The sequence below is a fragment of the Poromitra crassiceps genome (genome assembly GCF_964638095.1).
Source record: "Poromitra crassiceps genome assembly, chromosome: 7".
NCBI lineage: Eukaryota > Metazoa > Chordata > Actinopteri > Beryciformes > Melamphaidae > Poromitra > Poromitra crassiceps.
This window is the reverse complement of record NC_139628.1, coordinates 1,621,716-1,640,773: the sequence shown is the minus strand read 5'-3', so window position 1 is coordinate 1,640,773 and position 19,058 is coordinate 1,621,716. Positions and strand designations below refer to the sequence as shown.

The window sequence follows — 19,058 nt, the reverse complement described above, 5'->3', positions numbered from 1 at the left end:
TTGAGGGGCCTTAGAATCCATCAAGGCAGGAAGAGGTGCTTGGTAGAGGGAACACAGGGACCCCGCATTGATAATTATTTCTTAAGAAGTTTATCAAGTCAGTCGGGTGAAGTCCAGCGACAGGAAGTAACCCACAGCTCGCAGGACATCAGCACCCCTGATGTTGAGGCAGGTCCTAGGACCGAGGAAAGCAGAGAGGCCAGCCAGCCAAAAAGGGAGAAGATTAGCGGTCAGAAGCTTGTTTATTAGTTTGTTAGCCTGTTAGCTTGTTTTATTCTGGATTGGGCTTCTAAATGTGTTTTTCCTTGGATTTTGGCACAAGGGATAGTAACATCTTGTCCTGTGTATTAATTAATACATTATAATAAACAATCAAAATTAGATTTTTTTTGCCTGCCTATTTGTTTGGTGGAAAGTTGTTCTTTGACATGAAGTTGATTCAACGTGAGAAAAAAGTAGCTTTGATGTAGCAAGCTGCTTTTGCCATGTTGCTCGTAGCTTAGCTTGCTACATTTCTCTGGGGATAGCTTCAATGTAGTTTAGCTATATTTTATTTTCGAGAGTAACTGATAGCTTAGCTTACTACATTTTCCAAGTAGCTTGCCCATCACTGCGTCTATGTGCCGCTGTCTTCGTCAGTTTTGCAGCATTTTCTGGGGGCGGGGGGGGGATAAAAAAATATCTCGGGTTTGGTCGGTCTCAGGCTCAATATTGCATGATCTCAGGCGAGGCGCACTCAGGCTTCAACTCACGTGGGACGGTTCGGTTCGGGTTTGAAATTTCAGCCCTGTTGAGAACTGTGTGTGTGTGCGCGTGCACGTGCGCGTGCGTGTCCTACCCCAGTATGAAGCCCCACACCCACGGCAGGCCGAGCAGGAAGTGTGAAACCACGGCGACGGTGCAGGCCTCCACCATGCAGGGCCCGACTGCAAGACGCACACACACCGCCTTGAGACGCTGCAACGCCTGCACACACACACACACACACACACACACACACACATGCCCGTAAGCATACACATAAAACACACACACACACACACACACACACACACACACACACACACACACACACACAGCAGGGACAGAAGAACAAAACTACTGGTATGTCAATTGTGATATATACAGTATGTAGCCTACATATCACAGTATCAGTATGTGATATGTTTTTTTTACTGTTTCATCAGGTTTTAATTAGTCTCGCTGGCCAGCCTCCTCTCCCTTCCGTCCGAGGAGTCTGGCGCCGCAGGTGTCCATAGTGGGATTGCAATGGGCGGTGCTTAGCGGCAGTGCCCCCTTGGAAAATAGTTTCAAACAATCCAACTTGCCGTTTTCAGTGTGTAGCAACGAGCTAGCGTGTAGGTTTCTGCCGTTAGCTTGCTAGCTAGTTAGCGTTGTTGTTTTCACTGTGGCGGCAGGGCACTATTTACAGCGACACACAGGGAGGAGGGAGCTGAAGCCACTCTGATTGACATGGTCGGAACCAATGACAGAGCTTGTAATAAGCCGGGAGCGGACATCCGGCTGCCACCGAAACAGTCGCTCCAATGGGAGAGCAGAGTAGAGCAGGGGAGGGTTTATCCCAGTTATGGAGACCTGCGGCGCCAGACTCCTCAGACGGAAGGGAGAGGAGGCTGGCCAGCGAGACTAGGTTTTAATTAAATAAATCCTTGGCGTTCACTCTGTGTGAAGCTCATTGTGAAATTCAAACGATAAATACAGTTTTGAAGCTTGTAAATGTAGTGTGAGTGGTGGTTTCTTCTTCTTCTTCTTCTTCTTCTTCTTCTTCTTCTTCTTCTTCTTCTTCTTCTTCTTCTTCTTCTTCTTCTTCTTCTTCTTCTTCTTCTTCTTCTTCGGTGTTTTATGGCAGTTGGCATCCTTTATGTTACATTACCGCCTCCTTCTGGATTTATCCATCCACTATTTCCCTACATTATGTCCCTCTACTCTCACTCATGTAACATTGTCAATGTTATAAATGTAGGACTTCACTTAAAACACTTTATAAAGATTGTCAGGGTTGTCTGAGTTGAGTTTTGTGATTGGTTTGTTATGTTGGACTACTTTCATTGATCATTGGGCTGTTTATGGGTTGGGTTTAATTTGTACTTGGGTTGTCGCTAAGGACCTGGCAACACGTCTCCAGTTTACTATAGGCTCTATATCTCAAAATGGCTAAAATGTGTTTGTGTAGCTTAAAATTATGAATGAACATGTGCAGAGTAACATGTTGACCATCTTTCTCTTACAGTATAAGTTTAATCAAATGATTGTTTCATCCACGGGAAAACATATAGGCATGTGCGTGTGTATGTGTGTGTGTGTTCGCGGGCACACATGCGTGCGTGTGGGTGTGTGCATGTGTGTACCGAGGGGTCCAGGCCCAGCCCAGCTCTGGTCAGTATTACAGCCAGGGCGATGTTCCTCAGCGCGGCCGACCAGTGAGTGTCGATGTAGACCGCCTCCGTGATGTACGGAACGTTACGCAACACCAGACCTGCCAGCAACATGCCTAACACACAGACACAGACACACACACACACACACACACACACACACACACACACACACACACACACACACACACACACACACACACACACACACACACACACACCAAGGGTTGGGAGTAACAAAAATCTAATTATAAAAAAAAAACATGTGAATTGAAAAATTGCAAGCAGAGCCATTTTCGTCATTAATCACATTCAACATTGCCATTTATCATTTAAGGCGGCCCCAGCAGGGTGCAAGTAACAAAAATGAAATTATACATTCCGAGGTGATGAAAATTAATGTGAATTGACAAATATGGTGATGAAATTGCCTGTGAACTCAAAACGACTTGTCAAGTCACTTGATAAATTTATAGGAGATTAGGAGATAATTTTTGTTACTTATCACTTACTTACACAAGTCACTTCCTGCCTTTTGTCATTCAATCTGGGAATCCATCGGCTAAAAAAAAGATTTTTTCCTAACCTCTGGAGCCAAGCTCGTTTCAATACCTGAAAGGGCTGTACTTTCCGAGCAGGGGGAAGGGTGGGACGTACCAAGCAGAGGGGGGAAGGGGGGCAGGGTGGGCAGCTGGATCATGCCCACCAGCTTGCCTCCCAACACGGAGCAGATGAAGAGGATGGTGATGCCAAACAGGTTCCCCCCCGGCAGACACTCACTGCCTGTGATGGACCACACCACCCCGAACAGCAGAGCCAGCAGACATGCTGCACACACACAGCACATACAGTATTAACCTTAAGCCAGCAGACATGCTGCACACACACAGCACATACAGTATTAACCTTAAGCCAGAAGACATGCTGCACACACAGCACATATACAGTAATAACCTTCACTAACTCGTTCACTATTCCCTCTCATCAGTTCACTTCAGTTTATTCACAAATCACAAATGCAGTCGCCAGATTTCTAGTGATTTTAAGCTAAAAAAAGTGGTGTTTATTTGTATGTTAATGAGCTGTTGTCTGTATGTTAATGAGCTGTTGTCTGTATGTTAATTAGCTGCCGTCTGTATCTTAATGAGCGGACGTCTGTATATTAATGAGCAGTGTTCGGAAGTAACAAGTTACTAGTAACGCGTTACTGTAATAATATTACTTTTCCCAGTAACGAGTAGTGTAACGAATTACTAATAAAATATAAGTAATTATATTACCGTTACCCCAAGATAAAACAACTCGTTACATATTACTTTTGTTGTGATTGCGACGTGCCGCAAAACGACATGCAGTCGGCGTTCACGTGACCAAACATGCTCCAAGCAGCATGGCATTTAACGTGACAACAACAATGCGTGACGTCACCGTAGACCACAGCAGAGCCTGCCATCGTCATATGGTAACACCATGGAGGAATGTCTGCGTTCAGCGGCTGGATATCTTCTCATTACTTTGATTTTGTCGTGAAGAAAGGTGACAAGAACATCAAAGGCAAACGTGTGTCCAGGTACTAAGACTCTTTCCACTGTGAAAAACATAACCTCAACTAAGACATCCCTAACGTTAGCATTACGACTTATGAGGACAGCACAACAACATGAACCTCATCATGACTAACGTTAGTTACTAGGGGTGTCACAATATATCGTCCCACGAAATTTCGCGATAGTAAAACGTCACGATATGTATCGTTGAGATGAAATCTCATATCGCAATTTTTTTTTTTTTTTTTTTTTTTCAAAAATAGACTAAGAAACGTCTTTGTTTGTTGAAGTTCAATGTGTGGAAAGTAGTTCAGATGAACAAGTCTCTGAAGAGACACATGAGAAGTTATACAGGAGAGAAACCATTCAATTGAGTTTCTGGCAAAACTGTTTACTTGACAGGAAAAACTGAAGATGCATAAAAAATAGACTAAGAAAAGTCTTGTTGTTTGAGTTTGAAGAAAAACTGAAGATGCATAATGAGAATTTATACTGCTGAGAAACCTTTTAGTTCAAAGTAAATCTAAGTGACGGTGTAACTCATTCTATTTCAAGATAAGCCTTATCTCCAATCTCATGTTTTTTCTAGTTGTTATTGTAATAAAAATTTCCCACAACAGCATGTTTTGTATTTGTGCATTTCAAATAAAATACTACTTTTCCAGTCATATATTGTCATTATTCAAGTTTAAAAAAATATTGTTAAAATCGTATCGTATCGTATCGTTATCGTGAACCCAGTATCGTGATACGTATCGTATCGTGAACTGAGTGTATCGTGACACCCCTATTAGTTACCACCAAAGGTAAGCAGAGAAACAGTAAAACTGTTAAAATACAGAGAAATGTAATGTTAAATCTCACAAGGGCACATCACTGTCTACTGCTGGCGGACGTCAATGTAACATATTGCTATGTTATTGTTGTTGCAGGGTTAACGTTATTTGTGACACAAACTTGTTATGCAAACATGTACAATGCGGATACGTTGGCAGTCTTACTGCGTTATTGACAACAGAAGCTGTTTAAAATAGTGTGTCTGAGCCAGGTGTGCTCTTCATCAAGGTAACTTATTAGAGTGGATCACAGAGGAATGGAGAACATGGGAACATACATGTAGAGGCGAGTAACTTATGGATTCATGCTTAGGCTGTAGAAACAACTGCTAGTTTGAAGTTTACTTTAGCTGTGCTCTGACAAAGCGATTAATAGACTTATATAGGCCTACACATATGCAAAGTCTGCTTTTTGATGAGAAAGGACATAAAACCAATTTCGTGGGATGTAATGGAAAAATAATATAACAAATTAGGCAGGGAGTAATAAGTAAAGTAATAATATTACTTTTGAAAAGAGTAACAAGTAATGAGTAATATATTACTTTTTTAAAGTAACGTTCCAAACACTGTTAATGAGCGGCTGTCTGTATGCTACTGTATGTTAATGAGCTGATGTCTATATTAATGAGCTGTCATCTGTATGCTAATGAACTAACGTCTGTATGTTAATGAGCTGACATCTGTATTCCAATGAGCTGCCTTCTGTGTGTTAATGAGCTGCCGTCTGTGTGTTAATAGGCTGCTGTCTGTATGTTAATGAGCTGCTGTCTGTATGTTAATGAGCTGCCGTCTGTATGTTAATGAGCTGCTGTCTGTATGTTAATGAGCTGCTGTCTGTATGTTAATGAGCTACCGTCTGTATGTTAATGAGCTGCCGTCTGTATGTTAATGAGCTGCCGTCTGTATGTTAATGAGCTGCTGTCTGTATGTTAATGAGCTGCTGTCTGTATGTTAATGAGCTGCCGTCTCTATGTTAATGAGCTGCTGTCTGTATGTTAATGAGCTGCTGTCTGTATGTTAATGAGCTGCCGTCGGTATGTTAATGAGCTGCCGTCTGTATGTTAATGAGCTGCTGTCTGTATGTTAATGAGCTGCTGTCTGTATGTTAATGAGCTGCCGTCTGTATGTTAATGAGCTGCTGTCTGTATGTTAATGAGCTGCTGTCTGTATGTTAATGAGCTGCTGTCTGTATGTTAATGAGCTGCTGTCTGTATGTTAATGAGCTGCCGTCGGTATGTTAATGAGCTGCCGTCTGTATGTTAATGAGCTGCTGTCTGTATGTTAATGAGCTGCTGTCTGTATGTTAATGAGCTGCCGTCTGTATGTTAATGAGCTGCTGTCTGTATGTTAATGAGCTGCTGTCTGTATGTTAATGAGCTGCCGTCTGTATGTTAATGAGCTGCCGTCTGTATGTTAATTAGCTGACATCTGTATTCTAATGAGCTGCCGTCTGTGTGTTAATGAGCTGCCCTCTGTGTGTTAATGAGCTGCTGTCTGTATGTTAATGAGCTGCTGTCTGTGTGTTAATGAGCTGCCGTCTGTGTGTTAATGAGCTGCTGTCTGTATGTTAATGAGCTGCTGTCTGTGTGTTAATGAGCTGCCATCTGTGTGTTAATGAGCTGCTGTCTGTATGTTAATGAGCTGCCGTCTGTGTGTTAATGAGCTGCCCTCTGTATGTTAATGAGCTGATGTCTGTATGTTAATGAGCTGCTGTCTGTGTGTTAATGAGCTGCCTTCTGTGTGTTAATGAGCTGCTGTCTGTGTGTTAATGAGCTGCTGTCTGTATGTTAATGAGCTGCTGTCTGTATGTTAATGAGCTGCTGTCTGTATGTTAATGAGCTGCTGTCTGTATGCTAATGAGCTGACAGTTTATTGGGCGGTACCCTTGGTGACGAGGAGGCTCGGGAGTCCCCGCGGTCGAGGACATCGCTCCTTCAGACGGATGCAGGGAGCACAGCAAGACGAAGACTCTGACGCCATCTTCATCTACACACACAAACGCACACACACACACACACACACACACACACACACACACACACACACACACAGTTCTCCATGTGTGTGTGTGTGTGTGTGTGTTTTTTTTCATCTGTTACATAGTAGTAATAGTCACATAGTATAACTTTTATCATATTTACAGAGGTACTTAATATTTGACGATATACTGTAGCAGTTGACCTTGCTGCCGTTTACCTGTCAGACCACACACTGAACCAGCAACACTGACAGCACTAATTACATTGACAGCGATGTCAATATTGCCAACATTGATGACAGCTACAGTCACACAACAACAATGATGACCACAGGACTGGAAACAACAGCAACATTAATGACAACAACAACAACAACAACCTTGACAAGAACAACAAAGACAACAGAAGCATATACATCGACAAAAACATGAATCACTGCAACAAAACAACAGCAACACTGACAGCAACAGCAGCTTTCACTCTTCTGTCATACATTTACCTTAACCTCAACCCCACACACACGCACATGCGCACGTGCGCACACACACACACACACACACACACACACACACACACACACACACACACACACACACACAGACACAACCTGTGAGCTTGACCTCACAATGCTGGACACTGAGAAAGGCCAACTATTTATAGAACACACTCTCACATGTGTGTTTGTATGTCTGTGTGTGTGTGTGTGTGTGTGTGTGTGTGTGTGTGTGTGTGTGTGTCTGTGTGTGTGTGTGTGTGTGTGTGTGTGCGTGCGTGCGTGCGTTCGTGCGTGCGTGCGTGCGTGCGTGTGTGTGTGTGTGTGTGTATGCGTTTGTGTGTGTGTGTGTGTGTGTGTGACCACTCACCCCTCGGTGCGGCTTGTCCGTCTGCCTCGTCGCCACGACGGCGATCTCTCTCTCCTCTGAGCCCACATGAACTTTACCCCCTCGCTTCACCACCAAAGAGAGAGAGAGAGAGTGTGGTGTGTGTGTTGTAAATTAACAGTGATGTGTGGGAGCGAGAGATGTATAGATACAAACATAAAGAGAGAGAGAGAGAGAGAGATTGACCGTGAATTGCTTTGCACTTTGACCTCACACAGTTTCTTGTTTGCGCATTCCTTCTCTTGTATTTTCTGACACTTCTCCATTTGTTCTTCCTCTTTTTTCTTCTCTCCCTCTCCCTCTCTCTGTCTCTCTCTCTCTCTCTCTCTCTCTCCCTCTGTCTCGCTCCCTCTCTCTCTCTCCCTGTCACTAATTCATTTCAGATTTATTGCTTCGTCAGGAATCATTAAACCAACAGATTAACTTGCTCACCTCTTAACCAGCGAGAGAGAGAGAGAAAGAGAGAGAGATATGGACATATAGATATAGACAGACTATGGAAAATGTCTCACCGATCATATCGTTTATTGCTGTGAATTTTTCCACAGTGTGTGTGTGACAGCAGTTATTTTGTATGACCAACAGTCTGTATCATACCAAAGCATCACACTCACACACACACACACACACACACACACACACACACACGTTTCATAGTCATTTTTATAATATGTCTGAGGAAGATGTTGATATTCTGAACAAGTTCAAGTTTCATGTTTCAAGTTTCAAGTTTATTTCGCCATTTGCATTAAAATTTGCATCAAAATGCATTGGAATTACTTGTTCACAAGCCACACACAAAATATAAGAGCAGCACACATAGGACAGTACAAAAAAAAGAACAGGGTAAAACATGGGTACATTCAGCATGTCGGCTCAGTGCATCGGTTGTAAAAGGAATAAAAATAAAAGTAAGTGAAAACAATAAAATCAGATCAGATCAATAAAGTGCAATGTGCCTAAGTGCTATTCCGAGTAGCAAGTCTGCACATTAAGACCCAGATAAGAGATATAAAAAGAATCAAATAGAGTAATAAAAACAACAAAATACTTCAAACAATAATATAAAGTGCACTGGTGCATCATTTATTTAGGAAGCGTACCGCCTCTGGGAAGAAGCTGTTTACCAGCCTACTTGTATGAACCTTGTGCTTTGTTGTTCTGTCAGGGCAGCGCTCCCAGCGGTAGCGTCTACCTGAAGGTAGCTGGGTGATGAGACCGTTGCCGGGGTGGCTGGGGTCCCTGATTATTTTCAGGGCCCTGTCACGGCATCTTTCACTATAGATGCCTTTTACTGAAGGCAGATCAGCACCAATGATCCTCTGAGCTGTTCTCACTACTCTGTCAATAAGAGTACGGTCATTCATGGAACAGCTTCCATACCAAGCCGTTATGTTCCCCGTGAGGAGGCTCTCAACGGTGGATCTGTAAAAATTGATCAGTGTCTTGATGGATACACCAGCTTTCTTTAGGCATCTCAGAAAGTATAGACGTTGTTGTGCCTTTTTTATAATTGAGGCACAATTAAGAGACCATTTAAGGTCCTTAGATATGTGCACTCCTAAGTACTTGAAGCTGTCCACGATTTCAACGTCAACATCATTTATGTTGATGGGAGTGTGCGCTCCCCTGTTTGACCTGAAGTCAACAATGATCTCTTTAGTTTTGGACACATTTAGATCAAGGTTGTTGTTGCAGCACCATTCTACCAGATCTCTCACCTCCTGTCGGTAGGCGGATTCATCATTGTTCTGGATTTTCCCAATTACGGTGGTGTCGTCCGCAAATTTAATAAAGCAGTTCATTTCATGCTTTGCAAAGAAATCATGAGTAAAGAGTAAATAAAGAAAAGAACTAAGGACACAACCCTGGGGGGCACCTACATTTGTTCTAATTGTGGAAGAGGTGAGGCTTCCTATCCTCACTATAGTCAGGTTCATTATGTTTTGATTTAAACTTTTGTGGGATTTTCATGGAGATTAGCAAAACTATACATTTTTGGAAAGGTTATTTTATAAGCAATCAGAAAATCAATGTTTCCATTTGCCCAAATGTCTCTGTGGCGGCCATATTGGAATTTACAAAAGGGCCACCATAAAACTGACGTTTTGTAATATCTTGGCTTGTAAATAAGATGGAACATTGATTTTAACTGCTAAACCTACATTTTCAGGGCCAAGGAATCCAATGGTGGTAGTTACAATCTTTAAAACACTTTACAAGATTAACCTTAGATGCATGAGTTGGTCAAAAATGACCCGGTGTGGTTGTTTTCTTGCAATAAATTCTAGACGCTACATATCTTTGTAATGAAAAGTTATCATTTCATATTCCAGTTGTTCCTCAAAAAAACATGTTTTTTATGCTACTCATTAAAAATTGTAACTTACCTTTGATACATTTTAAGAAACTGTAGTTTTTGTATTACTACACGAAGCTTCCATTAGTGGGTCCAAAATTACCCAACTGTGGCTGATATTTATTGTGGAAATGATTATAAAGACACACACATCGCACACCTACTAGGATGGGTGCTGAATCAAAATGTGTACTTAGTGTATACTTCAGACTAGATCCACACACCAAGTAGTTCCTGTTGCAAGAATTTTTGTTTTGCAGTGACGTTTCAAGCCAATGGCTCTTCCTCAGATTTCTTATATTCTCCTGATTGTGGACCACACAACATACTATATCAGAAGTGTCATCCCTCAAGAACATTATTTTACACAGCATCTGATACATGTATAGTAAGTATTATCTTCATTTTTACCTCAGAAAATATGTTATATATTTAACAACATTTATGACTACTGCTAAATAAGCTAGCTAACATTACTGTGTCTGTGTGTGTCATTCATGACTATTGTTTGAAATATGTTATTATTTTGTATCATCAAATTAGCCTAGTTGTTAGTTAACACTAGCTAGCTAGCTAACTAGCCTAGCTAGCTAACATTACTGTATGGGGGTCATCCCTATGTTCCCCGGGTCCTATGTTCCCCGTTTTTAACACTCTCCGTAACATTTGGGGTGTCTATCCGCTATGCCGACCACCCGCAATGCCGACCTTAGGTTTAGGCGTGAGGGGTGGGACAGGTTAGGTTTTGGGTTAGGGTCTGAGGGAGGTTAGGAAGGGTTATATGTTCCCCGGTCCCACAAAAACGGGGAACATAGGACCCGGGGAATATAGGACCCGGGGAACATAGGTACGCTCCCACTGTATGTAGCCTACAGTATGGCGTGTGTCATTCATGACTATTAAGAGTATGTGTTATTATCATGTACCATCAAATTAGCCTGCTTTGTAGTTAGCTAACAACACTAGCTAGCTTGACACTATTATCTGTCTTTGCAGGTTCCAACCATGAGTGATGAGTCACAAGGTAGAGAAGGGGCATGTGAAGCCGAGGAGTCCATTAACTGGAAGCAGTGCATTCTCTGTCAGTCTGATGATAAAAAGAAAGGAGTCCTGGTCCAACATCCTAGATTAGAGTCCTATGGGCTCGTACTGCAGGTAATTCTAGAGAGGGCCAGTTTAAATGATGGGGACTATGTCCAAGTCCAAAGGCGACTACAGAACTGCACACCAGAAACAATGTGCACAGAGAAGGCAGTCTGGAATCGCTCGTGTCACTCAAGTGCAACTAACAAGGACCAAATACAACGTGCAAGAGACCGCAATGCACATGCTTTAGCTACAGGACACTACACTGTGAAAAAGCGTGGACAGAAAAGAGTAAGCACAGAAAAGGCTGTGCCAGGCCCCTCAGCATTTGGTTCTTCATCGCCATTCACAAGATCCCATACAAGTCCACTGGATAATGAACAGTGCTTATTCTGCCAAGAGGACAATGGCCAACCACTGTACCAGGTCAGGACTGAGAATGCTGGTAAAAATCTCAAAGATGCTGTGGAAAGGTCCCATAATGCTGCACTGAAGACAAGGCTGAACACCTGTATCTCACCAGGTGATGCGCATGCAATTGATGTCCAATACCACAAAGCCTGCTGGACAAAAAATGTGTTCCATGCTCTTCGAGAACCTAACACTAGCAAAACTGCCAAAGAAACCTTTCTACAAAGGTCAAGTCTGCTTGAGCTGATCAACCTTATTGATGTAGAAACACAAAACCAAGCGTTCCTTCACATGGATGACATTGAAACCACTTATGTCAATATCCTTGGCTCAGAAGTCTTGGAAACTCATGTACCTGCATTCAGTAGAAAATGGCTGAAAGAAAGAATCCTCATTGATTTGCCGCACTTGAAGTCTGTTCGTCCAAACAGAAGGAAGCCAGCAGTCCTCTACTCCCCAGATGCATGTGAAGAGGACATGGTTAATACCACAATGACAACTGTTGAGGAAGAGGAAAACAGCATGAAGACAATCTACAAAGCAGCACAGGTGATAAGGAAAAGCATTGCAACCTTCACCAAGACCAAGGAGAGAAATGTCATACAGGTATGTAGCAACATTGACAATGTTCCAGCTGAACTATACACCTTAATCCATTGGATAATGGTTGGGCCTGCTGAAAAGCTGGAAACTGAAAAGAGAACCAGAGTTGTTGACCGAGCAACACTGACGGTGAGCCAGAATATCATGTATGGGTTCAAATCCAATGCACAGGTAAAGTACAAGCCAAGCAGTGAATCAGCATCATTCAGGTCACCCCAAGCACGAGAGAACCCACAGGTTCTGGGACTGGCACTGACTGTCCACCATGACACACAAGAAGCTTATGAATCTTCTCAATGCTCATGGCTACTCTGTTTCACATGGCCGTGCCCTTCTCATGGAAACTGCTCTGGCCAATGCTGTTGTAGAAAACAGCAGAGCGCACCAAGGCCTCTATGTACCACCATTCCTGAAGAAGGGGACCTTCGTGTTTTTTGCAGCAGATAACACAGACTTTGCTGAGGACACTCCTGATGGGAAAGGAACCACTCATGGAACGATCACTGCAGTGTACCAGAAGGTTGATCCTTCTAAAGAACCTGTTGCAGAGCCTCTGATCATAGGTGATGCACAGAGTCTATCAGTCACTCCCTACCATGTAGACATGCTTCACTGTGACAAGCCCAAACCACAGCTTGCCAAGAGGTCAGAACAGTTTGCCATCAGCCAGGGGATCTCAGGATCCTATCAGCTGACACAGCTAGGATGGGTTTTTGCATCTACTTTATCCAGAATGAAAGCAGGAGAAACCTCCAGCAACATTCCAGGCTGGGCAGGATACAACTCACTGCTGTCTGAAAGTCTTCCCTTGACACAGGTTGGAGCCTTGCCACTACTCCCAGAGGTGGCACACGAGTGGTCAACTCTGCTGACTGTGATCATGCAAGCAAATCAGCTGAGGAAGTTGGCAGTTGGGGAAGATCACCCCACGGTCATTACCTTTGACATGGCCCTCTATGAGAAGGTGGTGCAGCTCCTAGATGCCAGACCTGACTTGAAACAGATGGTTGTTCCCAGACTGGGTGAGCTGCATGTCGTCATGGCAGCCCTCAGAGCTCTTGGTGCCTCCATGGAGAACTCGGGCATAGATGATGCCTGGGTGGAAGCTGATGTGTATGGTCCTGCCACGACAAGGCAAATCCTGAAATGCACACACTACAAGCAAGCTCTCCATGCCCATATCTACTCATATGTAGCACTCTATGAAATGGCTCTGGAGGAGTTCTTCAAGGACAACCCACAACTGAAAGATGTGTGCCTGGAGGCTACAGAGGGAGTAGAAGCTGCCTGCTCTAAGGGAAAAGACATGAAGGCTGAATCCCTGAAGCAAGCAAACAGCACCCTACTGGAAGCCTTGACTACTGCTGAGGTCATCACAGCATTCCAAAATTGGAAGGAACAGAAATCCCAGAATGCAATGTTCAAGGCCATGATGAGTTACCTACATCGGGTGGAAACAATCCTGTTCTTCGTAGCGGCTACTCGGAATGCTGACCTGGAACTCCATCTCCAAGCTGGAGAAGCACTGAGCAAGTTGTTCTTTGCCATGGACCGCATCAAGTACAAGCGACTGTGGCCAAGATACATTGCAGACATGCATGACTTGAGGACCAATCACCCTCAGACATGGGAGGAACTACAAGCAGGCAATATATCAGTCACCAAGAGTGTAATTCCCTTTGTGTCTGTTGGGGCAGACCACGCATGCGAACACCTGAACAAGCTGATGAAGATTAGCTCTGGGATCACTGGCATCTCCAACAATGCCAATGCCAGACAACGATTTTTCATGGTCACACCAGAACTTTCACGTCTGTCGAAAGAGTTCAAGAGTCAGTTTAACATGGAAGCTGACAGAATCACAGAGCATCATGAGCTTGGGCCAAGTGCAGTCAAGAGGGCACATGGTACAATCGACAAGATCAAGGCAGTCATACTCAGCCATGGAAACCCCTTTACCACTGAAGGTGACAAGCTGCACAATGTAATCACGCATGCCTACATCCCAGATGAGTATGTATCACAGATCTTGAATGCTGATGTCACTGGCCAGAAGTTGTATGAGGACTACGTGTCAGAGCGTATAAATGGAGAGGTCAGCCTCTGGGCCCCTGTGAAGAAAGAGAACAACAAGATGTTCCTGTCTGGGAACAAGAAGATTACAGTCAAACTCAGAGACAATACTGTGGATCTGAAGGAGACCAAGGACCTGTTTGCAAGGCTGATGGTACTTGCCAGGTCAAACCGAGACATCAACCAGAAAGAGGCCATAGGAAAGTATTAATTCACTCTGACACCAAGGGCACTGTTCGCTCCTGATGGAACAATTCTACCATGCCATGACAAGTCCAAGTTAATCCATCTACTTGAAAAGCTGACAAGAGAAGACATGTCCAATGAAGACCATCAGCCGCCTCAAGCTGGAACGGCTACCCACCAAGATGCAACAGATAAAGGATTCACAGATCAGCCAAGTCGGAAGATAGCACTGGTGGATGGCATGGTGCTTGTGCAGAAGCTGAGCAAAAAACCAGCGACTGTAGTGACAGTCAAGGATCTGAGTGGCTGCTTCAATGACAGACTGATGCAACTAACACAAGATTATGATGAAATCATCCTCGTGTTCGACACATACAGGGCAGATTCTCTGAAGAGTGAAACCAGAGATAAACGAAGACAAGGAAAAGCTTCGATTCAGTATCAAGTCAGAGATGACACCAACATCAAACACATCCCAATGAGCAGGTTCCTCTCCCATGACAAGACGAAGGCTGATCTGACTGACTATATTGCTGCCAAAACTCTAGAGTACAACAGGGGATCCTCCAAGCTGATCATCACGTCTGCTTCTGGGCACACTAGGAGCAACAAAGACCTACTCTTTGAAGAAAATAACCACGAAGAAGCAGACACACTGCTGATCCACCAGGCTGTGCTGGCTTCACAGCGAAACCCACCTGATGCACAGTTGGTGCTCTTCTCGCCAGATACAGATGTTTTAGTGCTAGTCACAGCAAACTATGACTTCTTGCTGAAGAACACGTCCATTTCTATGGCCTCTGGTGTTGTGCAGGTTGAACCACTGTGGCGAGCTCTAGGTAAAGAAAAAGCAAAGGCTTTGCCAGCCTTCCATGCATTCACTGGGGCCGACAACACAGGGAGGTTCTCCCGTATAGGCAAGGCAACCTGGCTGCAGGTCTACCTCAAAGCAGATGAAGATGTTATCAATGCTCTGCAGATGCTTTTAAATGAAGCAGAAGTGACGGAAGGAATGCTGTCAACACTGGAATCCTTTGTATGTGCAGCTTACTCACCAAAGGGTATCACCATCAAGACAATCCCTCAACTGCGATGGCATCTCTTCTGCAAACATAGGGCAGAAAGTGACAAGCTCCCTCCAACACTTGGAGCTCTGAAGCAGCACATCTTGAGAGTCCATGTCCAAACAAGGGTCTGGGCACAGGCAGCCATTGCTCTGCAGGATCCGCAGCTGGATCCCCTGCAAAACGGGTACTTCACACACTCGGATGGCATGCTGAAACCAATGACCACAGAGGTCCTCCCAGCTCCAAAGGCCATCCTTGAGATGGTCCAATGCAAGTGTAAATCTGACTGTTCTTCTGGCAGATGTTCCTGCAGAGCTAAGGACTTAGCCTGTACTGACATGTGTCAGTGCAGCAGCCAGTGCCAGAACGATGACGATTACCAAGCCGTGATGCTCGAAAGCGATGATGATGATTATGATGATGTATAGAGACTGTCTAATGAAAAAGGTTGCTTAAATCATCAGTGCATGTGCATGTCATGATGTTTAAGATGGTTACAGAAACATCCAAAGTTCACATTTGATAAATTTTAAACTCAGTTAAAAAATATGTTAACTCCTCAATAAAAATAACTGAGTATCTGACCGACTGCCTCTGGTGTGCAGTTTTTTTACCCATATGGTGGACTATGTATTTCAATGGGATGATATAAAAAACTTTTTTTGAGGAACATGGAATATGAAATGATAACCTTTCAATACAAAGATATTGCAAGAAAACAACCACACCGGGTCATTTTTGACCAACGCATGCATCTAAGGTTAATCTTGTAAAGTGTTGTAGATTTGTAACTACCACCATTGGATTCCTTGACCCTGAAAATGTAGGTTTAGCAGTTAAAATCAAAGTTCCATCTTATTTACAAGCCAAGATATTACAAAACGTCCATTTTATGGTGGCCCTTTTGTAAATTCCAATATGGCCGCCATAGAGACATTTTGGCAAATGGAAACATTGATTTTCTGATTGCTTATAAAATAACCTTTCCAAAAATGTATAGTTTTGCTAATCTCCAAAAAAATCCCACAAAATTACATAGCAAACCTGACTACTACCTGTTCCCTCCCCAGCAGAAAGTCCAGGATCCAATCACATATGGAGGAGGGTAGGCCTAGGTCTCTCAGTTTGACAAACAATTTGCTTGGCACAATTGTATTAAATGCAGAGCTAAAATCGATAAACAGCATTCTGCAGTATACATTGAGTCTGTCTACATGTTCTAACACAGTGTGCAGAGCAATGGAAATGGCATCTTCAACAGACCTATTTGAGCGATAAGCAAATTGGTATGGATCGATAGAGTGAGGAATGACAGATTGAATGTGCTTTAAAACTAGCCTCTCGAAGCATTTCATTATCACAGATGTTAGGGCCACTGGGCGGTAGTCATTCAAACAGGTGATCTTAGGTTTCTTTGGTACAGGAACAATTATTGATTTCTTGAAGCATTGAGGGACAGTGGAGGACTTTAGAGAGAGATTGAACACCTCACAAAACACAGGGGCCAGCTCAGAGGAGCACAGTTTTAAGGCTCGTGATGATATGCCATCTGGCCCTGCTGCCTTGCGGATGTTCACTCTCCCAAAGACCCTCCTCACTTCAGACTCTGAAATCCCCAAGTCAGTAACAGCATTGTTGTCATTAGAATGATCATTAAAAACATTGCCATTAAAAACAGCGCTACTGTCATTATAATCATTACTATTAGAGGCAGTCGGGTCAACATTGCTCGTTTCAAAACGGGCGAAGAATGAGTTCAAGTCATTGGGTAAGGCACAGTCAGTAGTATTGGCCATGCTATTTTTAGCCTTATAGCCAGTAAGGGACTGGAGGCCCTGCCATACCCGCCGAGGGTCAGAGCTCAAATGCTCCAGCTTGGAGCAGTACCTCCGCTTGGCTTCTCTTATGGCCTTTTCCAGGTCATAGCGTGCCCTTTTGTACTGGCAGGGCTCGCCAGACTTGAAAGCAGCAGAGCGAGCTCTCAGCTTGCTCCTGACGTCATTGTTCATCCAAGGCTTTTCATTTGGATAGAAATGCACAGTCTTGGTTGGGATGCATAAGTCAGTGCAGAAGTTGATGTAACTTGTGACAGCACTTACATGCTCATGAAGATCTGCTGAAGAGTCTTTGAAGACGTTCCAGTCAGTTGCAAGAAAACACCCCTGCAGCTGGGCTGTTGAGTCGTCTGTCCAGCGCTGGACGGTGCGGGCTGTGGTCTGTGCGCTCCTAATGCGCTGTTCGTAGACAGGCAACAGGAGGACTGAAGCGTGGTCAGACTTGCCGAAGTGCGGTCTGGCTAGAGAACGATATGCCCCTTTAATTGTCGAATAGCAATGATCCAGGGTTTTGCTGCCCCGAGTGGCACACGAAACATGTTGGTGGTATTTCGGCAGGACCTTTTTCAGCTTACATTTGTTGAAATCTCCAGCCACCACTGAGACAGCATCAGGATGGGCGTTCTCATGTTTTGTGATCACATTGTACAGCTCATTCAGTGAAGCAGGCTCACTTGCCTGTGGATGAATGTAAACTGCCGTCATAATCACGGAAGTGAACTCGCGTGGCAGGTAGAAGGGGCGACATTTAATCGTTAGTAGCTCCAAGTCCTGCGAGCAGCTGGAGGAAAGCACCTCAACATCGGTGCACCACAAATTGTTTATTAAAAAACATACTCCACCACCCTTTGATTTGCCGGTGCCCTCTCTCGTTCTGTCCTGACGAAAAACAGTAAAGCCTGAGGGTTGCACCGCGGAGTCAGGAATGGCGGGGTGTAGCCAGGTCTCTGAAAAGCAATATATGCAGCAGTCTCTCATGTCCCGATGAGAGGAAATGCGACATAAAAGATCGTCCATCTTGTTGCTTAAAGATTGCACATTTGCCAAAAAGATGCTCGGAAGAGGTGGTTTGGACGGACGTCGGTGAAGTTTAGCCAATACTCCTCCACGTCTCCCCCTCTTCCGCAAACGCTGGAGTGTTTCAAACACAGGTGGGTGATAGAAAAAGTTTGTGCTCGTCCTGGAAATACTTGTAATGCTTTAAAAGTTCCTGACGGCTGTAGACAATAGTTGCAGCTGAAGCCGGTGCTTCAGCTGCAACAGTCTCATCTTTTCTTTTTCAGGTCGCCATTGGAAATAAGAATTTGTTCTTAATGACTTACCTGGTTTAATAAAGGTTAAATAAATAAAATAAATTCTCCTCTGTCATTATGCCTTTGCATTTCGTGCATTAACGTATACCCGCTCGCTAGTCAGCTAAATTGTTCGGTGGCTTCATGCTCACGAGTCACGACGTGACCACTTGAATGCCCAGCATGTCGTGTCGCTACACGACCTCCGGTCTCGTCAACATGAGTTCATGACTTCCAAATGAAGGCAGCAGACGTCATATTTTGTTGCATCACCAGAATGCCTTGCGGTCCGACGAAGGCCGAGCATCCATCGTGATGCCCCAAATTTGAAAACGTTGAATTAGGTCGAAAAGGTTGGTTATTACGATAAATGATGGCTAGACAAGTAAAACAACTTGGTTAAGGTTAGGGTTTGGTCATGGTTAAATAAGAAATACGTTGGAACCCCTGTCATTTGCATCGAAGGCAAACGTATCCTCCACCCCGACCACAATGCCCTTACTG

At 43.9% G+C, this 19,058-nt stretch overlaps 1 protein-coding gene across 1 annotated transcript in view; it reads right to left on the bottom strand.

Moving 5' to 3' along the window:
* LOC310779848 (sodium/hydrogen exchanger 9B2) overlaps window positions 1–19,058 on the bottom strand; it is a 32,279-nt gene that overhangs the window by 10,218 nt on the left and 3,003 nt on the right. Inside the window, exons 2-6 of the mRNA XM_083640353.1 lie at window positions 7,625–7,708; window positions 6,666–6,768; window positions 3,054–3,224; window positions 2,370–2,512; window positions 839–966 (exon numbers count right to left, since the gene is read on the bottom strand). Coding sequence (XP_083496479.1) covers window positions 839–966; window positions 2,370–2,512; window positions 3,054–3,224; window positions 6,666–6,768; window positions 7,625–7,708 — 629 coding nt within the window. The remainder of the gene's footprint in view (window positions 1–838; window positions 967–2,369; window positions 2,513–3,053; window positions 3,225–6,665; window positions 6,769–7,624; window positions 7,709–19,058) is intronic.